The 20,475-nt window shown below is 44.4% G+C and overlaps 1 protein-coding gene across 2 annotated transcripts in view; it reads left to right on the forward strand.

The window, feature by feature from the left end:
- Prdm6 (PR/SET domain 6) overlaps positions 1 to 20,475 on the forward strand; it is a 103,886-nt gene that overhangs the window by 72,992 nt on the left and 10,419 nt on the right. For both annotated transcript variants that reach the window (XM_051163246.1, XM_051163247.1), the window contains 2 exons: positions 1,937 to 2,061; positions 14,276 to 14,618. In XM_051163246.1, coding sequence (XP_051019203.1) covers positions 1,937 to 2,061; positions 14,276 to 14,618 — 468 coding nt within the window. The remainder of the gene's footprint in view (positions 1 to 1,936; positions 2,062 to 14,275; positions 14,619 to 20,475) is intronic.

Consider the following 20,475-nt stretch of genomic DNA (forward strand, 5'->3'; position numbering starts at 1 on the left):
ACAATTTAAGAAAACTGGCATCCATCACTAGTGACCAGGTCCAAAAGTAAGAAAATAGAAAAGTTGGAGCCCGAAGAGCCAGCCTAATTTTTATTGTACATGAATGTCCTCTTCACAAAAAGTCAGCTGGTTTAAATTCATTCTGTTATGATTCGTAATATCTAAATGGAATTTTCTTCAAAGCGCCCTTGATTGATTGACCCTTAGCTGAACGCTTTGTTTTTATTTTGAGGCTGACAATAATGTTTGTTGGCATGTGCTCTGCTTCAACTGCGCTGGGACGCCATGAAGCTATCTTTATGAGTCATCCAACCACAATACTAAATACATGTCAGCAAAGGAAATATTATCTGAAAAGGGAAAATTCCCTTTGATGTGCTTCAACATGCAGGGATTTCTGCAAGCTTTGGAAGCTCTGGGTGCTTGTAAGGCACGGTGTACGCTTACACATCCCCCCCCTGCCCCTTCGGCCTATGCTGTGCCTCAGAAGACCACCCATTGCTCGAAAACAGTTCTGGTCTTTCAGCGGCAAAGTGTGTCATTTGGTTTTAGCACATTCATTTGCTGGGCGCTGTGTTTATATTAAGGGAAGGCGAACCCAGAGATGAAATGTTACAAGGGTGAAGTACAAAGTAGGCTCAATTTTTCTCAAGTTAGGAGATGTCAGTGATTTATAACTCAGTTCCAATTTTGATTTTTTTTTTAATACAGCAGTGGAAAGAATTAATAAAATGCACAGCTCTGAGAGATGCCAAGGCAGGAAGGGCAGCAAGGGCTGGGCAAGTGGCTGGAGTTTTTGTCAGATATTCATAGAATGTTGGGGAAAAACGTTCTGCTTAGCTAGCGGTTGCCCTCGCGAGACAGAACGGCAGTAAGTAAGGAACATAGCAAGATAAATGAAATTTTTGCAGCTGTAAGTAAAATATTGAGAATCTGCACTTTTTTATTGATCTTTATGATCCTATTGCCAAGAGCCACTTTGTGGTGACAAAATATGTTGACAAGTGCATATCTCACTGCCATGAAAAATGTGGGGAAAGATTCTCCTTATGTCTGCAGTGTTCTACAAGGAACAAATTACGCGATTGCAGCCAATTCCTTACAGAGAGGCAAAATTTAAGGCCCACCAACCCTAAACACTTTTATCTGGAACTTGAGGCTAATATTTGTAACAATCCTTCATTGAGGAAACCAGCCTTGGCTCCCTCATTCTTTTAAAAATCTGTAGATTTTTCTTAATGGCACCAAAGCTGCAGTTATAAAAGATGTTTATTTCCTGGTACCTCTACTCCATCATCCAGGGTGTAATCTTTCAGCTCGAGTAAAGTGCTCCTCTTGTATTTATCGAATTCCCATCCATTTCACACAAGAGGGCCTTTCTTTTCTCCTACAGCAAACTTTAGGGGGGAAAGAGGAAGCAGATAGGAAGGATTTTTTTTTCCTTTTTGCTCTTTTATTCCTTATATCACCCAAACTGCTTTATTTTATTATGAATTTGGGGACTTCCAATGCCAAGATACCAGAGTACACTTAGTGCTTTTTCTTCAAATAAGGAGTCAATAGTATTAATTTACAACGAGGTTGGGGCAACACTCACTGCTTCAGCCATTTGCCACCAGGAAGATTGTTTTTTTATTGTTATTAGTGTGAGATGAACTTTTTAAAAATGAACTTTTCCTTTCCCGCTATCTCCTGGGCCATCTTTCTGTCTCTCCAGGGCCCTCTGTGGAGGGACACTGTGTGGAAATAAACTACACGTTGTTTATCGTACTGAGTTACAGGTTCTCCTCGCTTGCCGGGGATAATAAGGTGGGTGTAGATTTATTATAAACTGTTTAGGTGGAGCTGGGCAGAATGTTTTGTGGGCAATAAAAATGTGGTGGGACGTAGGAGCATTACGCCTTACTAAGCTGGGTTTTCTTTTGTTTTTAAATAGGTCGAATATATTCTACCGAGCCTGTATAGATATCCCCAGGGGCAGCGAGCTTCTCGTTTGGTACAATGACAGCTATACGTCTTTCTTTGGAATCCCTTTACAATGCATTGCCCAGGATGAAAACTGTAAGAATCTACTTTAGCTCTGAATTCACACAAAAATGTACCTGTTTCAAAGATAACTTTTTTTTTTTTAAGAATGCTTTCTGAAACTTCTGAAATGTGGTTTGCTGTGATACATAATGCAAACATGCGTGTGTCAGTGTGTCGTTCTACCACGGTTTCCCTTCCCAGCCAGCTCTTGCCTGTTCATGGTTTCAAAGCCTTTACCAGAGTTTTAAAGAATTGCTGAGAAAAAGAAAAGTGAAGTCAACTGGTCTCCTCTGAGCACCCACAGTGTGTCTGTTTCTGCGCTTTGCCAGTTTAAAAGGGAAAATGCCAGGGTTTCTGCTCTGAAGGGAGGCGGTCTTGTTGAAGCCATATTCTAAACAGAAGTTACAAAGACTATTATCACCTCTGAGGCGATTGAGTGTGAATTAATAGTCATTAGAATAGAGGAAGTAAAAAATATATAGGTATATGACTATGGGATTGGCGTCTCTCTAAATTTTCTTGTGCAGAACCACAAAACTTTCCTCTATCATTGTTATTATGCCAACTGTTACATTTAAAGCAATAACAGACTATTTAGGCTGATGTAAACTTGCAGAAGTTTCTTCTTGACCTTATTTCAAGTTGTCATTGATGCTTGGGAAACGGTTAAGGTGATACCCATCTTTGGGGCAGATGCAGGCAATCCCAGTGTGCACCAGGGAGAAGAACTCTTAGCTTTGGTGATGCTGTGCTTCCTTGTCATTAAACAGACTCATCTGTGAAATGATAGTTTGATATGCTACAAGAAAGAAACAGAGACCGCAGATGGGTTTGTCGATAGGTGGAAAGCTTCGTGTTGGAAGAAGCGGTCTTTTCCTACTCCCGTCTCCTCTCTCTGTCCCACACTCCTTCCACAAATGCCCTGAGTGCCATTCCTCACAATGCTGATCCCTGCTGTCATTAATTTCTTTGTAAAACAGAAAATCTCTAAAGAGTACACTGCTATCAACTTTTCTATTCTGCCCTAATTCAAACCAAGCTCAAATGAAGACATGAATGTGGGCCTTCTCCTTATTTGCTGTGTTTCCTCCTGGAGAGTGTCCTTTCTGCTGTGATACCCTTGTTAGAGTGTCTGTCTTCAACGAGGGCAGTCTCCCTGTTAGACATGGTAGTGTGCTGGAGGTTGGTCTGATGTATTTTATGCTAATTACTGCTTGCTGCCTCTGTGACCCACCTTGCCTAAGAACCTAACCTGTTTGACCAATAAAAGGCCATCACACCTGGGTGGGGCAAATGGGATAGGCGTGGCTAAGGTTCCTGGGCTTGGGGAGACAGAGAGAATCTTGGAAAGAAGAGAGACCTGAGGAGAGGAGAAGGAAGGAAGGCCGCCATGCATTAGGTGGAAGAGAAGCACATGGCTGGCGTGGATGGAGATTTGGCCCAGATGGGGAACATCAGCAAGTATTTGGGATTATGGATGGGGGAGATAGCTTGATAGAAATTATTAGAAGCAGATGGCATGGGATTGGATCAGGTATCCCACACCTGCCCCAATATGGGAAGTAGTTTAGGGGATTAATATCTTCCCTGCCTGAGGCTATTTAAAAAATATAACAGGTGCCTGTGGCTTGATCGATTGCTAGTAGGTTAGAAAACACTGCTATAATAATAATTGTAGGCCTGGTAATAAGCATTGTTAGGTCATGCTGGTAATTTAACTGCAACAGTAGTGTGGCTGGCATCAGAGCAGACACAAGCATGGAGGCCACTATGTTCTTCCTTCTCCAGGATGACACCATGTCCACCTCCTGCACAGCAAGAACTAGCAGAGAACCCTGGCTATTGGCATGGACCTTCCGTGTCCAGGACCCTGACACGCTCTCAGCTCCTAATGTGTCGAGTTTCAGCTAAAGGCGTTTTGGAAATCTTGTGAACTTCCTTCTTTCCTCCTTGAGTACAACGCACTCCAAACTCAGGAGTTGCCATGTTGTGTGTTGAGAAACGTGTAGGTGCAAGCACACAAGGGCCTAGAATTCTGGTGTACAGATGATCATAGTTCAAACAGTCATTAGTTCTTATTTGTCAATCACCTACTGTGGGCCAGTGTCTTTGCTAGAAACTGGAAATGCCGAAGGGGGTAAAAAACAGGGAAGAAATCCTTCACTTGTGGAGCTTTTGTCGAGGGACAGGATGCTATAAATACGTAATTAAACGTTGGTCACGTTGCTGGTCATGTGTGGTGGAACGACTAATGCAGAAAAAGGACAAGTATGATAGGAGGTTGGGACTGCAGATTCAGGGAATGATTTGAAGTAGCTCCTTCTGGCGAGCTGGGTGGCCGGAATAAGGAGATGTGGCAGTGAGGCGCATTACTCTAGAGAAGCGCATTGCAGACAATTAACTAACCCCCAAAGGTCTCCTGATGGAAATGTCCCTTGCACATGGAAGAACATCTGAGACATTGGCTTGGGTATGATGGAGTGAGTGACAGAGTAGAATCTAAATCAGGTATGGGTGGATAGGGGACAGGTATCCTTGTGAGGACCCTGGCTTTTACTCTGTGAGCTTGGTGATGGGTCTGGCATGGAGTTTGCAGCAGTAGCAAGGTCTGACTGAAGTTGTAGTAGGGTTGCTCTGTCTTTTGAGTGTAGGTCACAACATGAACAGTGAGGTAGAGCTCAGGGGCTCTTATAGAAACCAGGGGAGAAATGATGGTGGTTTGGACCAACATGGAAGTGCGGGAGGTGGTGACAAGTAATTGAATACTGGACATATTTTGAAGGTACGACCAATAGCATTTTCTGGCATTTTAGGTTCCAAGTAAAAGGTGTCAAGGGTGAGTCTGAGTCTTCTAGACCAAGGAACGACTATTTCCTCAGTGTAGAAGTAAAATGGAAAGCGTGAGATGACTGCGTAGGAATTGCCATGCCCACTTGGATCTCTGGATTAGAAGTCATATGCTCATCCGTAGCTTTCACTTCACAAGCTGTAACAGGCATGGGGGTGACTAGGCATGGAAGTTAGGGCATTTTGCTGTCCGTTCACATGGCAAGGGATCTGAGTATACCTAAAGTTGTTTTAAGATTCAGGGCCATCATGCCATTAGAAATGTGCTTCCTGGAACAACGCACCATTTGTCTTCAGCCCTTTCTCCTGCAGTTGTTCCTGGAGGAAGTGTCGAAGATGCTGGCTAGAATGTTACACGAACTCTGCCAGGGAATGTTATGCCTTTTCACTCCTGAAGCCCACAGTGGTGTACAGTTCGTGGCTCCATTGGAAAACCAAGTTGTCCCCATCAGGTTCTGTTTGAAGTTCCCAATAAAGACTGAAGGAAGCTTAAAGGGAATTAAGTCATTGTCTAAAAGGCTTGATGGTGACAAAGTCTTTTTTCACTGACGGTGTTATGGGGATTTTATTTCACTTCCTGTCTCAAAGCCATGTATCTGTCATGGGGTTGGCCACTCAAGAAACCAGCAGAAGGCTTCATCAGATAGTGAGGGGAGAAATATGACTTCAGTTGTAATCCTGAGACCGAGTCTCATCCCATTTGATCACAGAACGGTCTAGGGATGCTTTGTGGTGACCACGGCTTATTCTGTGCTAAGAAAATCTTCATGGTACCCAGGCATGCAGATGTGTAAAAGGGCATGGCAGGGAACTTAACATATAGCCTTCCTTACCCTGAGTAGTTTAAATCATCTCTATGGAGCAGTAATGCCAAGATGATTTTCACCCCACCTTGCTGGTCACAAAATAAACTAGCTTTCAAAAAGAGCTTCTTGAGATCAAAGACTCACTAGTCAAATGCACTTCCTTATAGAGCTGTGTGTGTAAAGCACCTGACTGCATGTGTTGGGCAGGAGGTGCCTCAGCAGGTAAAGGCTCCACCAAGCCCGATGGATCTCTTCATGCTTCCCAAGACCGACATGGTGGAAGGAGAGAAGCTGACTCTTGAAAGTTGTCCTCTGACACCCATGCACACCCATACACATCCATACACACACACCATACACCACACCACACGCACACACACACACACACACACACACACACACCATACACCACATACCACACACACATACTCATGCACACACCCCCATATACACACATCACATACCACACACACATTCACAACATCACACACACATACACACATCATACATACTACAAACACCACACACACACACATGCACACACACACACACACACACACACATGCACACTAGATAGAAATGAGGCCTATCACAATTATGAGAAGAGATGGAGTATTATTTCAGGCAGATTTTCCTTTGTTAATGAAATCAATACTGGACCAAGATATTCAAGGAAAATGTGATTTTAGTTAGGGAATAGTACTTATTAAGCACTTTCAGTTATAAAAGTATCATTTTCTTCCCGTGGTTCTTTCAACACGCAGCGTACACATTTCCCGTTGATCGTGTGCGGTAGGACCTGGGGCTTAGAAAGTGCCCCCCTCTGTCAGCGGCATGTAGCAGTGGGGCCACTGTGTACACGCACTGCCCGGACATGCCAGCAAAAGCCTCCTGCACTCAAAGAGGAGACAGTGCTCTGCACAGGCATTTGGAGCTCTGGAAGCAATTCCGGTGTTGTTTTCTTTTTCAAAACTATAGTTAAGAATGGAAGAGTGCCCCAAAAGAGAGAGAGAGAGAGAGAGCCCCTCTATCCACTGTGGGCCTTTCAAAGAGCCTGAAGGAACACTTGTGTCGACAGATCACATCCGCAAGAAGGAGTGAGGTTGCCCCAAGCCTCCAGTGGGGGATTAGCCCCTGCAGAGTGTAAAGACCAGAGTGTGTTCATATTCTTTTCAGCGGAAATTAAAAAAAAAAAAAAAAGCCTAGGAATAAATGTTAAACAAGTCTTCCTGCTGCTTGCTCTTTCTCCGCAAATGAAGCTGAGGTGGCAGAATGTGAGACTTGATGGCCACGCAGGAGTTGCACTGGATTAGACCCTGCCTTAAGGAGGCCTGCCTCTTTTGATTTTTCAAAGAACAGCAAATAAAAAGGGCCACCACCTCTGAACAGGGCCTCTCCTCCTCACCATTCTACCAGCGACAGGGAACTGGATCCAGACTAAAGAGCGCCCTGCTCAATTCTTTATCCATATGACCTTTAGGATACCAGGGTACCATTCAATCCAACAGTTGTCTCTGTGTGTGCAAGTCCAGAAGGAGGTGTTGTGATGGTGTGCAAAAACCCAAGTCCCCAACCTGAGGTTTGGAGGACCTAAGAAGGTTCATTAGCATAAAACTCAGTGAAGGCACCCCTTGGGGAAGTTACCGCAGAGACTCTGGGCTGAGGGGCCTTAGGTTGCCAGAGTATCTACCCCCATACCTAGAGAGATGCTGGGGTTGGACTTCTTACACAAGCCCAGATATAGGAAGGTAGTGTCCTGTGTCTGAATGGAGGCTAGAAGAGTGTTGACTCTAAGCCAAGGGGTCAAGAAACTGTCCATCTTGGGATACTGTGAAAAAGAGTACATGCCTCCTTATAGCTGCAGAATGGTGTGGGCCTTGATTTTCATCCTACCTGGCAGACATAAGAACTCTGGGTCAAGGACCTGATGTGAAAATTGGCCTGGTACCGGGGAGATGGCCCAAGTGCCTTGTAAACTTGAGGACCTGAGCTAGGTCTCTGGACGCCACATAAAAAGCTGGGCATGGTGGTACCCACTTATGATCTCAGAGCTGGGGAGGTAGAGACAAGTAGGCCCATGGGACCTGCTGGCCAGCTGGTCTGGCTGAATCGGCAAGCTCCGGGGCAATGAATGACCCCGTCTGTGGAAAACAAAATGTGGACAGTACCTGAGGAATGACAGCCAAGTTTGTCCTCTCGCTTCCACCTGCACATGCGTGTGTGCATACTCCTCCCTCCCTCCCTCCCTCCCTCCCTTCCTCCCTCCCTTCTTAACCCCCTCTCTTCCCCATCTCTCTCTCTCCCTCAAACCCCCACCCCATCTCTCTCCTAGAAGTTGAAAACCCTGTAGAGTTCTAGAAAAAACAAAAACAAAAAACAAAGAAGAAATGGCCACAGGGACACCTTTTTGTCCCTAAGAAAGGTAGCCACCCACAGGAACTGTATTCTCTGAGAAGAAGGACAAAGGAGGAAGAAGAGGCTGGACAGAGGTTGCTTTATTGGCTCTTGGGAGTGTTGTGTGCCACTCTAGCACGTCTTGCTATGTCAGTTCATCTCTCGCGCTCCTAGCTCTTGGACCTGGGAGGGGTGGTGGACATTTTTCAGATGGGTTCGTTTTCAGTACCTACATCAGCATAGGAGACCCTCTACCCCCTTGACCGTAGCCCACCTTGAACTGGACTGTTGTCCACACGCAATTACCGGTGTGGAGGCATGAAGGCCTAGCTACTTCCACAGAGCAGGGCCACTCTGAAGATATCCCCGCAGCTTCTCAGTCTTCAGTTGCTCCATCCTGGTTTGCTCACTCCGCAGCACATGTGCACGCTCAGAAGACTCCCCAGTGAGCCTCCCCCTCACAGACATCTACACTTGGCCTTAGCGGAAAGGCTAATAAGGGGTCTCCACACGCATCTCCAAATTTCCCTCCCAGAGTCTGTTTTCCAGGTACTCCTGGGTCTGTATTTTCTTTTGTGGGGGTTCTGTGTTTTCAATCTAGACTTCTGTGACTCACGGCCTCAACTGTCCAATTGTTTCCTCAGCATCTTCACTCCCATCCCTCATAGGAATCCCACCCTCAGTGTGTTGTGTGACTAAAGCCATTATGCTCATTCCCACAAACTGTCCCCCACTCCCCCAGTTTGACAGTGCCCGCTTCCAGCCATCCAACAGCACTTGGTAGACACCTTGACACATCACCCTCACAGTCTATCTCCAGGACCTGTTGTGTGTATTCCTCATGCGTTCTCTGTTGCCACCTTCCTGATCAGGGCGACACAGTCCACTCAGGGTTGCACCATGGAGCAGTCTATTTGGCATCATTACAGCCAGAGTGAAGTCTTCCATATTTGTTTATTTTACTGTTCCAGTTGATCCACTTGTTTTTATCAACAGATAGTTTGGACTCCTAGATCAAAGTTTAGAAAGTGCTGTGGGCATACAAGAGATAATGAGGGATGTTGGCAAGTTCTTAGCTATTCTTCCAGAAATATATATTTGTCTTTTTGGGCATCTAAGTGCATTCTCCCTTTCTTTCTCTGGTTTTCATGTCCTCCACTCAACCTTCTCCCTTCTGCTCCTTTCCTCTCTTCAAGAAAGCCTCTGGTCTTCTTGCCTCAGCTTCCTGAGAAACTAGGATTGTAAGTGTATACCACCATGCATGGCCCCCCTTTCTGCTTTTGCACATGCACCAGCAGCGTATGGTATATACCGAATGACATGCAGTGACGACACCCTAAAAGCAAACATCTGGTCTCCTTGAGCTCTGGTTCAAAACTTTTTGGCTCACAGTGACCATTTTGTTAAATAACCAGCTCTTTAATATGGAATACTACAAGCCGCATGTAGTCTCCCGCTCACATACTGATTAATTTATTTTCAGATAGGGGCCTCATGTAGGCCTAGCTGTCCAAACTTGCTATGTAGCTGAGGATGACCTTAAACTTCAAATTCTCCTGCATTCCACTCCCAGTGCTGGGAATATAGACATGCGTCACCATTCCTAGTGTTACGGGCTGTTGCGGATTGAACATAAGGGTTTGGTTATCCTAGGCAAGCTTTCTACTAACTGAGCGACCTTCCCAGACTCCGTGGTTTAATCAGAATCCAGCTGCGTATGGCGGCACATGGCTATAATCTCAGCACTCAGGAGGCAGAGGCAGGATGATCACAAATTCCAGGCCAACCAGGACTGTCTAATGAGACCCAGGATCAAATCCAAAATGAAACTTAAACAAAGATATTAGACCCGCCCCAGACCCAAAGATCTTTAGCCTTGCTAAGCTGAACTTAGTGGACAAAAACTCCTGGTCTTGAGTGTGTTTACTGGCCTGCCAGTACATTTCCAGATCCCACAGGTGCTGGCACTGGCCATAGCTGCCATCCTCTACAGCGTCAGGTGAAGCCTGGCATCTGTCCCCTGTCTCGCCACACTGGCGCATTCTCAGTGCTTCCCCTTCACAGGACACGGGCCTGTGATAGTTCCCCTCAGCCGTCTCTTCCTCCCTCCCTCATGGGTCCCATCAGAGCTCAGATGCCAACTTTCTGGCATCCTTTCTTTCTTGCAGTCCTGTACTTTGTCACATCTAAAAAGAGCATGTTTTCATAGTTGGACTTTCTGAAGTTGGCAGAAATCTTGACCATGGACACCAGTTCCTTATAACTGTAATGGTTCAATTAATAATGGAATTTAAGGACTGAGGCTAAGTGAACGCCTGCAATGTAGTAGCTTCCTATCTGTCAACATGTCACAGTGAGAAGGACAGTGAGCAGTCCTGTCCTCCTACGTGCCCACCAGTCACTATGTAGTGGATGTTCATTAAATATTTTGCAGGTGGGATAAAGTAACACTTGGTTTTGTGGATCCTGAATTTTCTATATCCCCCCACTTCCCACCCCCACCCCCCAGTGTTTTAACTATCCAGATGTGAACTCTACCTCAGTGTTTTAACTATCCAGATGTGATGAGTCAGTGTTTTTCCTTGACCCCATTCCCCCAGGCTTTAGACTGCACTCCCTTTCTCTTAACCATTGTCTTCATAAACTAAGGAGGCTCTGGCTCAATGTCCCTGAATGCAGAAGCCACTTGTGTTTCTGGCTATGTTACTTAGCTGTCTTCAGGCCTCCTCTGAATGGCCTCTCTTGGGTGTCCCTGGAGAGGAAACCTGTTCCCGGTAGATAAGTTCCCTTGTTTAGCTAGTGTTTTTCACTGTGTGGCCAGTGAGGCTGGCATTCAGGACAATCTTATCTGAACTGTTCTGCTTTCAATACACACATCTATACATTGAGGGTTCTGTGGAAGTATGCAGGGCCCCACAAAACAGCTAGACTTCATATATGATCGCTTTGGGGGATGTTTTCATGATCCCCCCCTCTCTTTCTGTGTGTGTGTGTGTGTGTATCATTTTCTCAGTTTCTTTTAGGAAGACTGAATTACTTTATAAACACAATGGAGAACCATACATAGGACAGAATAGAGCGTATGCTGTTACCTCCAGCTGGGAGCCCCTTATGTTTGTTTTACAGTATCCAAAAGAGGAAGTAATAATATGGAGGATAATTTTATTCCAGTCATCTTCATCTGTACTATCCATGTGCTGTTCATTATGCTATATTCATGCAGGCCCATGTATCCCTGATTATCATACAAACCCTTAGATATATAATTTTTTTAAAATTTTTTTATTTATTATGTATATAGTGTTTTGTACCAGAAGAGGACACCAGATCTCATTATAGATGGTTGTGTGCCACCATGTGGTTGCTGGGAATTGAACTCAGGACCCTTGGAAGAACAGGTAGTGCTCTTAACCTCTAAGCCATCTCTCCAGCCTAGATATATAATTTTGTTTCACTTGATATTGATTATTACACGCACAAAAATCCATTAGCCCATGAATTGTTTCTTTCTATGTTAAGATTGTGTGTCCTTAAGGATTTAAAACATTAAAAAGCTTAGGTCGGCTTGGCCACTCTGCTGTGTGCCTTCTTCTCACTCCGCATTCCTGCTGAGCATGCTGGCCAGCAAGGGCTCGCTGTTGCCTGGAGACTTGGGGTTTCTCTGTGCTTTGCCCTTCCTGGACTAGTGATGACAGTGCCAAACAAATGGGCTCCACCCCAACCTCTGACAACACTCCTGTTCTTACTTTTTATTAAAAATGAAAAAGGATTTCCCTTTATCTTTTAGAGTCTGCTTAAGAAGTAACATGAAGAAAAAAAATTTAAGCTTAAAAAAAGTCTACAAACTTCATAATGATTATATAACTTTTGCCTCAGAAGGTCAAGTGATACAGGACTTTTATATGTGAAATATGGACTACGTGTAATTTGAACACAGGTACACACACGCACACACATACATATGTATACATATATCATGTCTAGTTTGATGTCTATGGTATGCACACAAAGCACGGTACTTACTGCCCATAAAGTGGCCTTTCTCTGTTTGAAACACAGCCAGTGAACAGAGCGCTATGCATATGATTCAAAAAGTGAAATTTGCTGCAACTCAGAAAGCCAGAGCTTGCCACCTAGGTCTGTCCTTCCTTATTGTGTCATGCCACACAGGTCGCTGGGTCTTGCTGAGTTACTGTCTTGCCGCTTGTAATAAGAGAGGGTTGGCTTAGGTCAGTGATTCTCAGCCCTGACTTTACCTCAGAGGCACCTGGGGGACTTTAAAAACTATAGTCAGGCCCTTCTGAGAGATCCATTTGGTTTTTAGAAATTCTCCTCTGTAGCTGCTGTTGAGGAGCCGGTGAATGACGCTCCAGGGTCTTTCCTCCCTGGGATGAGAGGAGCGATGCTTCAGTTACCGTGTAAAGCTCTGTTTCCCGTGGTAGATTTGTTGGTCATGTGATTCTTCAGAAGACCCTACAGTAACACACCAGCACCCCTGTATCCACAGGCGTGATCCACTTGTCTCCTTATAGAGCTTCCTGGTTTTGCACGCCTCTCCTGCTGTCTTTCTGCATTGAGGATGCTCAGATGGAGAAGGGAGCTTAGCCATGGGTGTGGTCAACAAGGCAGGCAGGTCACCATGAGTTTGAGGCCAGCCTCGGTTACTGGGTGATACCCTGTCAAAAATAAAATTAAAATAAAAAATAACAATAATCTTCAGGTATTTAGATTTCTCCCATAAAGAAATCTTTTATTTTAGAGGTCTTCTTTGTCTTTTTCTTTACCACACGGCAAGGATCCCTTATTCTAATCTTGTCTCTTCTTTTTTAATTTTTTTCGAGACAGTGTCTCTCTGTGTAGCCTTGGCTGTCCAGGACTCACTCTGTAGACCAGGCTCGCCTCGAACTCACAGCGATCTACCTGCCTCTGCCTCCTGAGTGCTGGGATTAAAGGCGTGCGCCACCACGCCCGGCTTTCTCATCTCTTCTTACAACCAAAAGAATGGTGACTACTTGTTGACACCAGGCCCCATGATATACTCTTTGATATCACACCTGAACTTCCTAGGAGGAGGCTGAAAGATGAGGAGACCAGCCCCCGTTCCCGTCCCCCCCCAACCCCCAGCCCCCCTTCCCATCCCCCCACCCCACCCCCAACCCCCAGAGCTCCATTGCCATTGTTGTGTTATGTCACTCAGTCCTCGGAGTGACCACTTCGTATTTTCCCAAGAACTACATCCTAGGTTTGGATGTTGCAACTTTCCCCTCAGCCACAATCTTAGGAAACAGTGGAGTTAGAATTTAGGCCATCTCAGTCAACACACCATATGGCTATTATTTTATTTTATTTTTTTTACAAGTATCGCTACCACTGTCCATAGTTTACCTAAGGGGAAATAGGGCACAAAGGGTTGAGTAAGTTGCCTATAATCACTGTCTTTAATGAAAGCCAGTCAAGATGAGACCCCCCCCCCAGACCATCCTAATTTCAAAGCCTCAGGTTCAAGCATCACAGCTGTTGCCTCCCCCTTCCTGTATCCATCTGTCAGTGGGTTCTCTCTCAAGCCCTCTTCTGAAATCTGAGTGGCTTTATCCTCCTCTTTCAAAACCAGCCTGTGCCTCTTACTCAGGCCTTAAATAATTTAAAAAGTAAATTCAGCGCACTCTGAGGTCCACACGTATTGGAGTATCCTATCTTCCTGCTATTCACTAACCCTCCAGGCTTCTGTTTCTGGATTGTTCTCCTCCTCTTAGCTCTTTATTCCGCTCCATGGTAAATAAATACCTGCCGTATTCTGGAAAGGCCTGGTGGGAGGCCTTGGCATTCCCTATCTAACACAAAGGGTATCTACCCATTTCTGGGCACCCTCTGCTCCCCTCTGTCTCTCCTATCTGAAGGTCTCTAAGCAGAGTGCAGTGTGGAGGCCCATATGTCTCAAACCACAATTGTGTGCATGTTGAAGGAGAAAGCCATACAACAACAGTCCTGAGCACATACTAGCTGCTTAATAAACTGCCGTGGGTTGAATTATTAGCGCGTGATAAGCCTTATTTTCCCCCTCAAATGATCTTATTATGAGAATTTGGGGGCCAGAACCCCACAGCTTCACATGTTTGTTTATAGGAATGTTTTGAAGTATGTGGTATTATGTTTATTTAAGGGCTAACGAAACTGACCTTGTCAAACTCTCACTGTTCTAGTGAACGTCCCTTCCACGGTAATGGAAGCCATGTGCCGACAAGACGCCCTGCAGCCCTTCAACAAAAGCAGCAAGCTTTCCCCCTCCGGGCAGCAGCGTTCCGTGGTTTTCCCACAGACTCCCTGCAGCAGGAATTTCTCCCTCTTGGATAAATCTGGGCCCATCGAGGCAGGATTTAACCAAATCAACGTGAAGAATCAGCGGGTCCTGGCGAGCCCCACCTCCACCAGCCAGCTGCACTCGGAGTTCAGCGACTGGCACCTCTGGAAGTGCGGGCAGTGCTTTAAGACTTTCACGCAGCGCATCCTCCTGCAGATGCACGTGTGCACGCAGAACCCCGACAGGTGAGGCCCAGGGCTTGCCTTCCCCGGCACCTCGTGGGGGAAAGCCGCAGCGGAGAGGCACCTTCCTGCAGGCTGGAGTTACTTTAGGCCTCAGCTGTGCCTTTGTTGTTTGAGCAGGCTCCACGGACAGGGACAGGTTGGTGACCGCCTAGAGGCATCTGCACTTTCGCAGCGTCCGAGTTTAAACCAAAAGAGAAGGAACATTTATGAATATCAGGGGTGGAAAATGAGGTCAGGGTAATCAGAATCCCCTCTGTCTTCCAAAGATAATATAGCTGGCTGCCGGGCGGCTGTCACGGCCATTTCAGAGTTCACCTCCAGTGTGCCGTGAGTATGAACTTAATTAAGTACTAAGAGGTAATGAATTGGAATTTTTTGCTTAGTACTATTTTTCTTCAGAGCATGCAAACCCATAAATTCTACAAACCTGTCAAAAGGAAATACCCACTCGGCTAGTGATGTGGAGGAAAACAGATGTCACTTATTCAATAAACTAATATCCACACAGAAGAAAAATGTTGACTAGATACCTCAGAGTCAAAGTTGGTTTGAAAGTTTGTCAATATGGAATTTTATGGCCATGAACTGAGGATGAAATTTAGCTGAACAAGTGAATTAAAATTTCAGGTACTCTGACGGGTGGCCCAGTAGATATAATGGAACTATTATTTATGAATCAAAACTGGTTTATTTGACAGTCTTGATAGCTGCGAGCACAAAAGACAAAGATCAGATTAATTCAATAGGAAGGCTGCTTGTGTTTTCTCTCTCCTTCCTGTCCTATGAGAACTTGATAAAGCCTAAAATATCCAGGAATAGCCTAGAAAAAGTTCACTTTGAACATACAAGTCAAAAGTGAGATTTTAGAGCTAGGATTGGACATTTGAAAGCAGGATTCCTGAACTGTTTTCTTAATTTTGTTACTGATTAACCTTGAGGAAACAAGACATAGGACTCTTGGGCTCACAGTATACAGTCGGCTCTCCCCTCACAGCTCTGCAGCACAGGGCAGCACGTTTAACAAACCCAAATAAAGGACAAGGGGGTGGAGGTGTGGTAGAGGGGGCGGGTGTATTTCAGGATATTTATACATATTTGCATCTATACACATTTTTACTCGTGTCATTCTAGAAACTGCTTGCTTAGCCTCAAGCATTCCTGGAACTAGTCAATATGGAAACGTTTACTTTAGAGCTAAGGCAGTTGTGTCTAGGTGCGCAGCAACAGTCTTTGCTACAGAGGTGAGACACAAACATTAGAATGTGGTCCAGCACCCCCAACCTCCCCCAATCCCCGTATCCCCTCAATCCCTGTGCAGAAAGGCTTTTCTTAAAAGTTTGCAGGCATGTGTATAGCATCATGATGTGTCTTTCTTAGCTTACAAATCATTCTGAGACACATTTAAAATCTTATAAAAAAATGAGTTCAGATTTATCGGTGTATTATTGGAGAAAGACTATTGTAATCACAGTAACTAATTGTGCACAGTAAAATTAAAAATAGGTCAAAGTTTTGGGGTCTTTGAGTGTCATATGAGTTCATGCTCAATGTCACAAAAGCAATGAAGATATTTTATGGTAAATAGGCACTAAAACTGCCTGTCCTGTCTGACCCGAGTTATACCTAGAAAATCATGTGTGATAGTTTATGTCTCTAAAGTTTGTCCTGTAAAATATTAGTACTACAATTTAATTCATTTACAAAAACAATCTAAACAGTTCGCTTAGATGCACAAAATACCTCCAGGGTAGTTGTTATGGTCAGTGATTATTGCAAGCAAATTTAGTGTGCTTTGTAAATCCCCAGGTGGTATGAGCCTCCTTGTGTGCTAGATTCTGATAGGTTTGTGTGACTCAGCACTCAGGGGTGGCGGGGGAGGCTTTCTTAGATGAGGTGAAGTGATAAGTGTTTACGATCAAGGATGATGATCAGAGTGAGACCATCTTACTTAGGAAGTGGGTTCCCGATTCTTCCCTGAGCTTTGTTGTTGAAGACACAAGAGGCAGTTGCGTCATTCATTAATAAGTTAAAGAATCAATAACTTAAAGCTAAAGCGACTTGAAGAAAGCCAGCCTCTTTAAAGGCAACGTAATACATACAATGCCTTTTCCTAACAGTGAGGGGACAGATGAAGCACATCATCAATCCGAGGTGATTTTTGAAGAGGAAATAGAGGGAGACAGCTAGTCACTTTGATCTATTAATTTCACTCTAGATGAGTAATTTATTTTTACCCTATAGGACTTGCACAGCTCTTTTCTGTCTGAGAACACAAGATGGGCTCTTTATAGCAGATAGTATGGAGATTGGGAGACACTCCCCAACATTGCTAACCACACAAGGAAAAGCTAGATAGAAGAAATGTCCAGAACTCCACAAATGTGATACGGACATCACGTTTGTTCACGATGGTTGCTAAGTTTAGCAACTTTATGTGTGTGGAAGCACACCTCTGCTAAATATGTATATATTCTGTGGTGACTAGCTTCCCAGTGAGTTGGGCGTTTGTCTTTGACAGTTTGTATTTACTCATCCATAGCCAAATGTCCCTCATACCTGTGTAGAACCCCAACAAATATCAAAATCCATGCTCAAATTCCTCACATAAAATGATGTGGGAATTGCAGATAACCTATACAGACATTCATGTATGCTCTAAATTATCTTTAAATCATGTAGGCACACTACTTTTTTTTTTTTTTTTTTTTTTTTTTTTTTTTGAGTAGTTTTCTATCTCTCATTGGTTCTTCTTGTTGATTGGAGGGCCAACTGAACAGTAAAATAGTTTAACAGAAACCATTGCTTCTCTCCTGGAAAACTCTTAGGAAAACCCCACGGGTAAGAGAGACCAGAGGACAAAGTCAGAAGGTAAACGGGTCCAAATTTGGAACAGGGCCCCAAATTGAAGGTCCAAGAGCCTTTTCAGTTTACAGAGTATTTGGTTATGAAACATGAGACATTTGAACTTTCATCTGTGATCCTTTTCATGTGAGGTGTCATCCTAAAGTATAAAGGAGAGATCTGTGGATATCCTCATTTCTCATCTCTGACTTATACAGGGAATGCAGGAGAAAATGGAATCTGAGCTAGCAAAATAGAAATCAGAACAAATGATAAACAGATCCAAGAATTTCTCTCTCTCTCTCTCTCTCTCTCTCTCTCTCTCTCTCTCTCTCTCTCTCTCTCTCTCTCTCTCTCTCGATATTAAGCCAGCAGATTCGCCACATCTTCATTTTTTTCTCAGGCTACCAATGCCCCACCCCCACCCCCAAGCCCTGTACCCCTGTGTGATCCAAAGGGAAGAAGCTGTTGGGGTGTTGACCAACTGAGATTCTATTTACCGAGTTTGTAAGCATTTGAGTTTCTATATAAACTTACTGCCTGAGCCAGGGCAACTTGACTTACTTTTGCTGGGCCTAGGAAGTAGATAGCCCCTTTCTCTTCTTTGTTTCTGCTGCAGAAACATTCAATCAGCTCCGGAGGGAGGGAGCTCCAGGAATGAATAAGCAAAGCTTTTGATCACAGTTGAGTTTTTCTAAGTGTCCTTGTTTTCACAGAAAATCTATTTATAACATGTATCTTTATTTTAAGCCACTTTTTCTATATCTCTTCTCCCCACCCCCACCCATCCTTTTCTTTAAAAAAAAATCTTTCTCCCTTTTGATTGTGCCACATGGGAGAAAGTACGCCTTTAGCCCCCTGGGCACCCCATCAGCTGTTCACAATTGTGTTGAAGTGTCATTGATTGTAATTGAAAAGGATGGCACTAGATGGGGAAAGTGAGTTTCAAAGGCTTCATCTGGTGGAGCGAGCATGGAGGTCACTATCACAGTGCCTCAGAAGGGGTCATGTTCCTGAAATCTGCCCCTTGCCTCGCAAGTGCAAAGGTTATCTTCTTTCTCCTTTTTAGTGTCCTGTAGACTCTCTGGTTGAACACTTCTGGCACTTCTGTCACTCTCCTTATACAGAGGCTGTCTCTTTCTCCATCCAGCCGGCAGCTTCGAAAACGTGCAAGATGAGTGCTTGGGCTGCCTGTCACGGAGCAAGGAGAGGGTGTAGCCCCAAGTGAACAACTTTCATCCTGGAGGGTTTTTCATGCTATAAAAGAAAAATCAAAGGATGATTAATAATTTTAAACCAAACCACACTTAATTTTGTTAAATGTTTCATCCTTTTCCTATGTACACCAAACCAATTACAGACTCAGAGCAAATGAATTGCACATTTTACTGGCGTAATCTTTGGCAGAGGAGCTACCAGTGACAGAGAATGTTAGGAGACGAACGGAACGGTCTTACTGTTTTCTTTCTGCTTAAAATTCTACCAGTGTTGATACGCTAAGCAAATACACCCACACTTTGTCCGCTTCTCAGTTATTTCGTAAATGTGCATGGAGCACTTTCTGGTTTTTCACAAAGCTCGAGTTTCCCCATATTGGAACTAACCACATGAAGCCATTTCAGTCTTGGTTGATAGAAATCGAGGGGAGTAACCCGTCAGTGTCTCAGTTGCACTAGACGCTTTTCAAATGCTCGGCTGCTCTTCGTAGCTCACCGCCCTGTATCCATCCAAGCAAATTTAGACAGTCTGCACTGCTGACTTCCCTGCTTTGGATCCGAAGTAGCACCCAGACCTACAGAACTGTGCAGCATGAGATGGCATTCTTTGGGTTTGCTTTGAAAACAGGGGTGGGGGTGGGGCGTGGGGGGCTATAGGCACATAATGAGTGCTTTTGAAATATGCTTCCCAAATGCAATGATGTAAGATCCTGGACCCAGTGCAGCACAAAACCCACGGCTGTCTATCCATATGTGCTTTTCTGGTCTGACACATCAAACAAAGATGCAATTTTAGTCTATCCAAAAGTTTGATAACTTTAACCTTATCTTCTTGCCAGACTCTGGAAAATGAATGGGGTTTGGGTATTAAGTGCTTGCCATGTAGTTATGAGGACCTGTATCCCATCATTAGCACCCACATAAAAAGCTAGACATGGTGGCACACACTAATATCTTAGTACTGGGAAGGCAAAGACCAAAGGATTCTTGGAGCTCACTGACCAGGAAGCCTCTCCAGATCAGTGAGTGTTGGGTACCAGTGACAGCCTGTCTCAAAAGAGAAAAGATGGGTGGCTCCTGAGGAACAGCACCTATGTCCTGGGGCTACCACATGCACACACATGTACACAAACACCCCCTCTTCCCTGTGCATGCGCCAATTTTAAGGGAAATGTTGGTAATGGCAACTCACTCTGTGTTCTGAAATTCCTGTTGTGACTTGAGAGATAGGACGTGCTTTAGAAACATGCACCCATATCCTAAACTCCCGTGGCCAGTCTCAAAAGAAACTGTAATTTCTCAAGATACTTTCTAGGCATTGTTTCCACTTGTTTCTGTTTTTTTTTTTTTTTTTTAATGTATTCCCATATCTGTATTCAAATCCTTAACTACAATCAGTTTTTAAATTACTTTTGGATCATTTTCTCCCTCTCCTGCACCGAATATTGGGAATTGAGGGGGGGTACCCTACCATTGCTTCATGTTCTCAGCCAGTTGACTGTTTTTAAAAGGTAGTGTCTCACTTAAGTTGACCACACTGGTCTTGAACTTGCTCTGTAGCAAGGGTAGATCTTGGATTTACAATCTTCCTGTATCAGTCTCCTAATACTTATGGGCCCGTAATGTCAGGGCTGACCTCTTTTACTTCTTTTTAAAAGGAAACTCTGAGAACACAAGAACATAAAGCCTAAAAGAACATCATCTGCTAACTATGAACCTTCCGTGGGTTCTTGTTTTCTTTGGATATCCTGGAATTCAGCATGAAGAGCAGATCGGCCCAGAACTCAGAGCTCTGCCTG

The sequence above is a fragment of the Acomys russatus genome, chromosome 20, assembly GCF_903995435.1.
Source record: "Acomys russatus chromosome 20, mAcoRus1.1, whole genome shotgun sequence".
Taxonomy (NCBI): domain Eukaryota; kingdom Metazoa; phylum Chordata; class Mammalia; order Rodentia; family Muridae; genus Acomys; species Acomys russatus.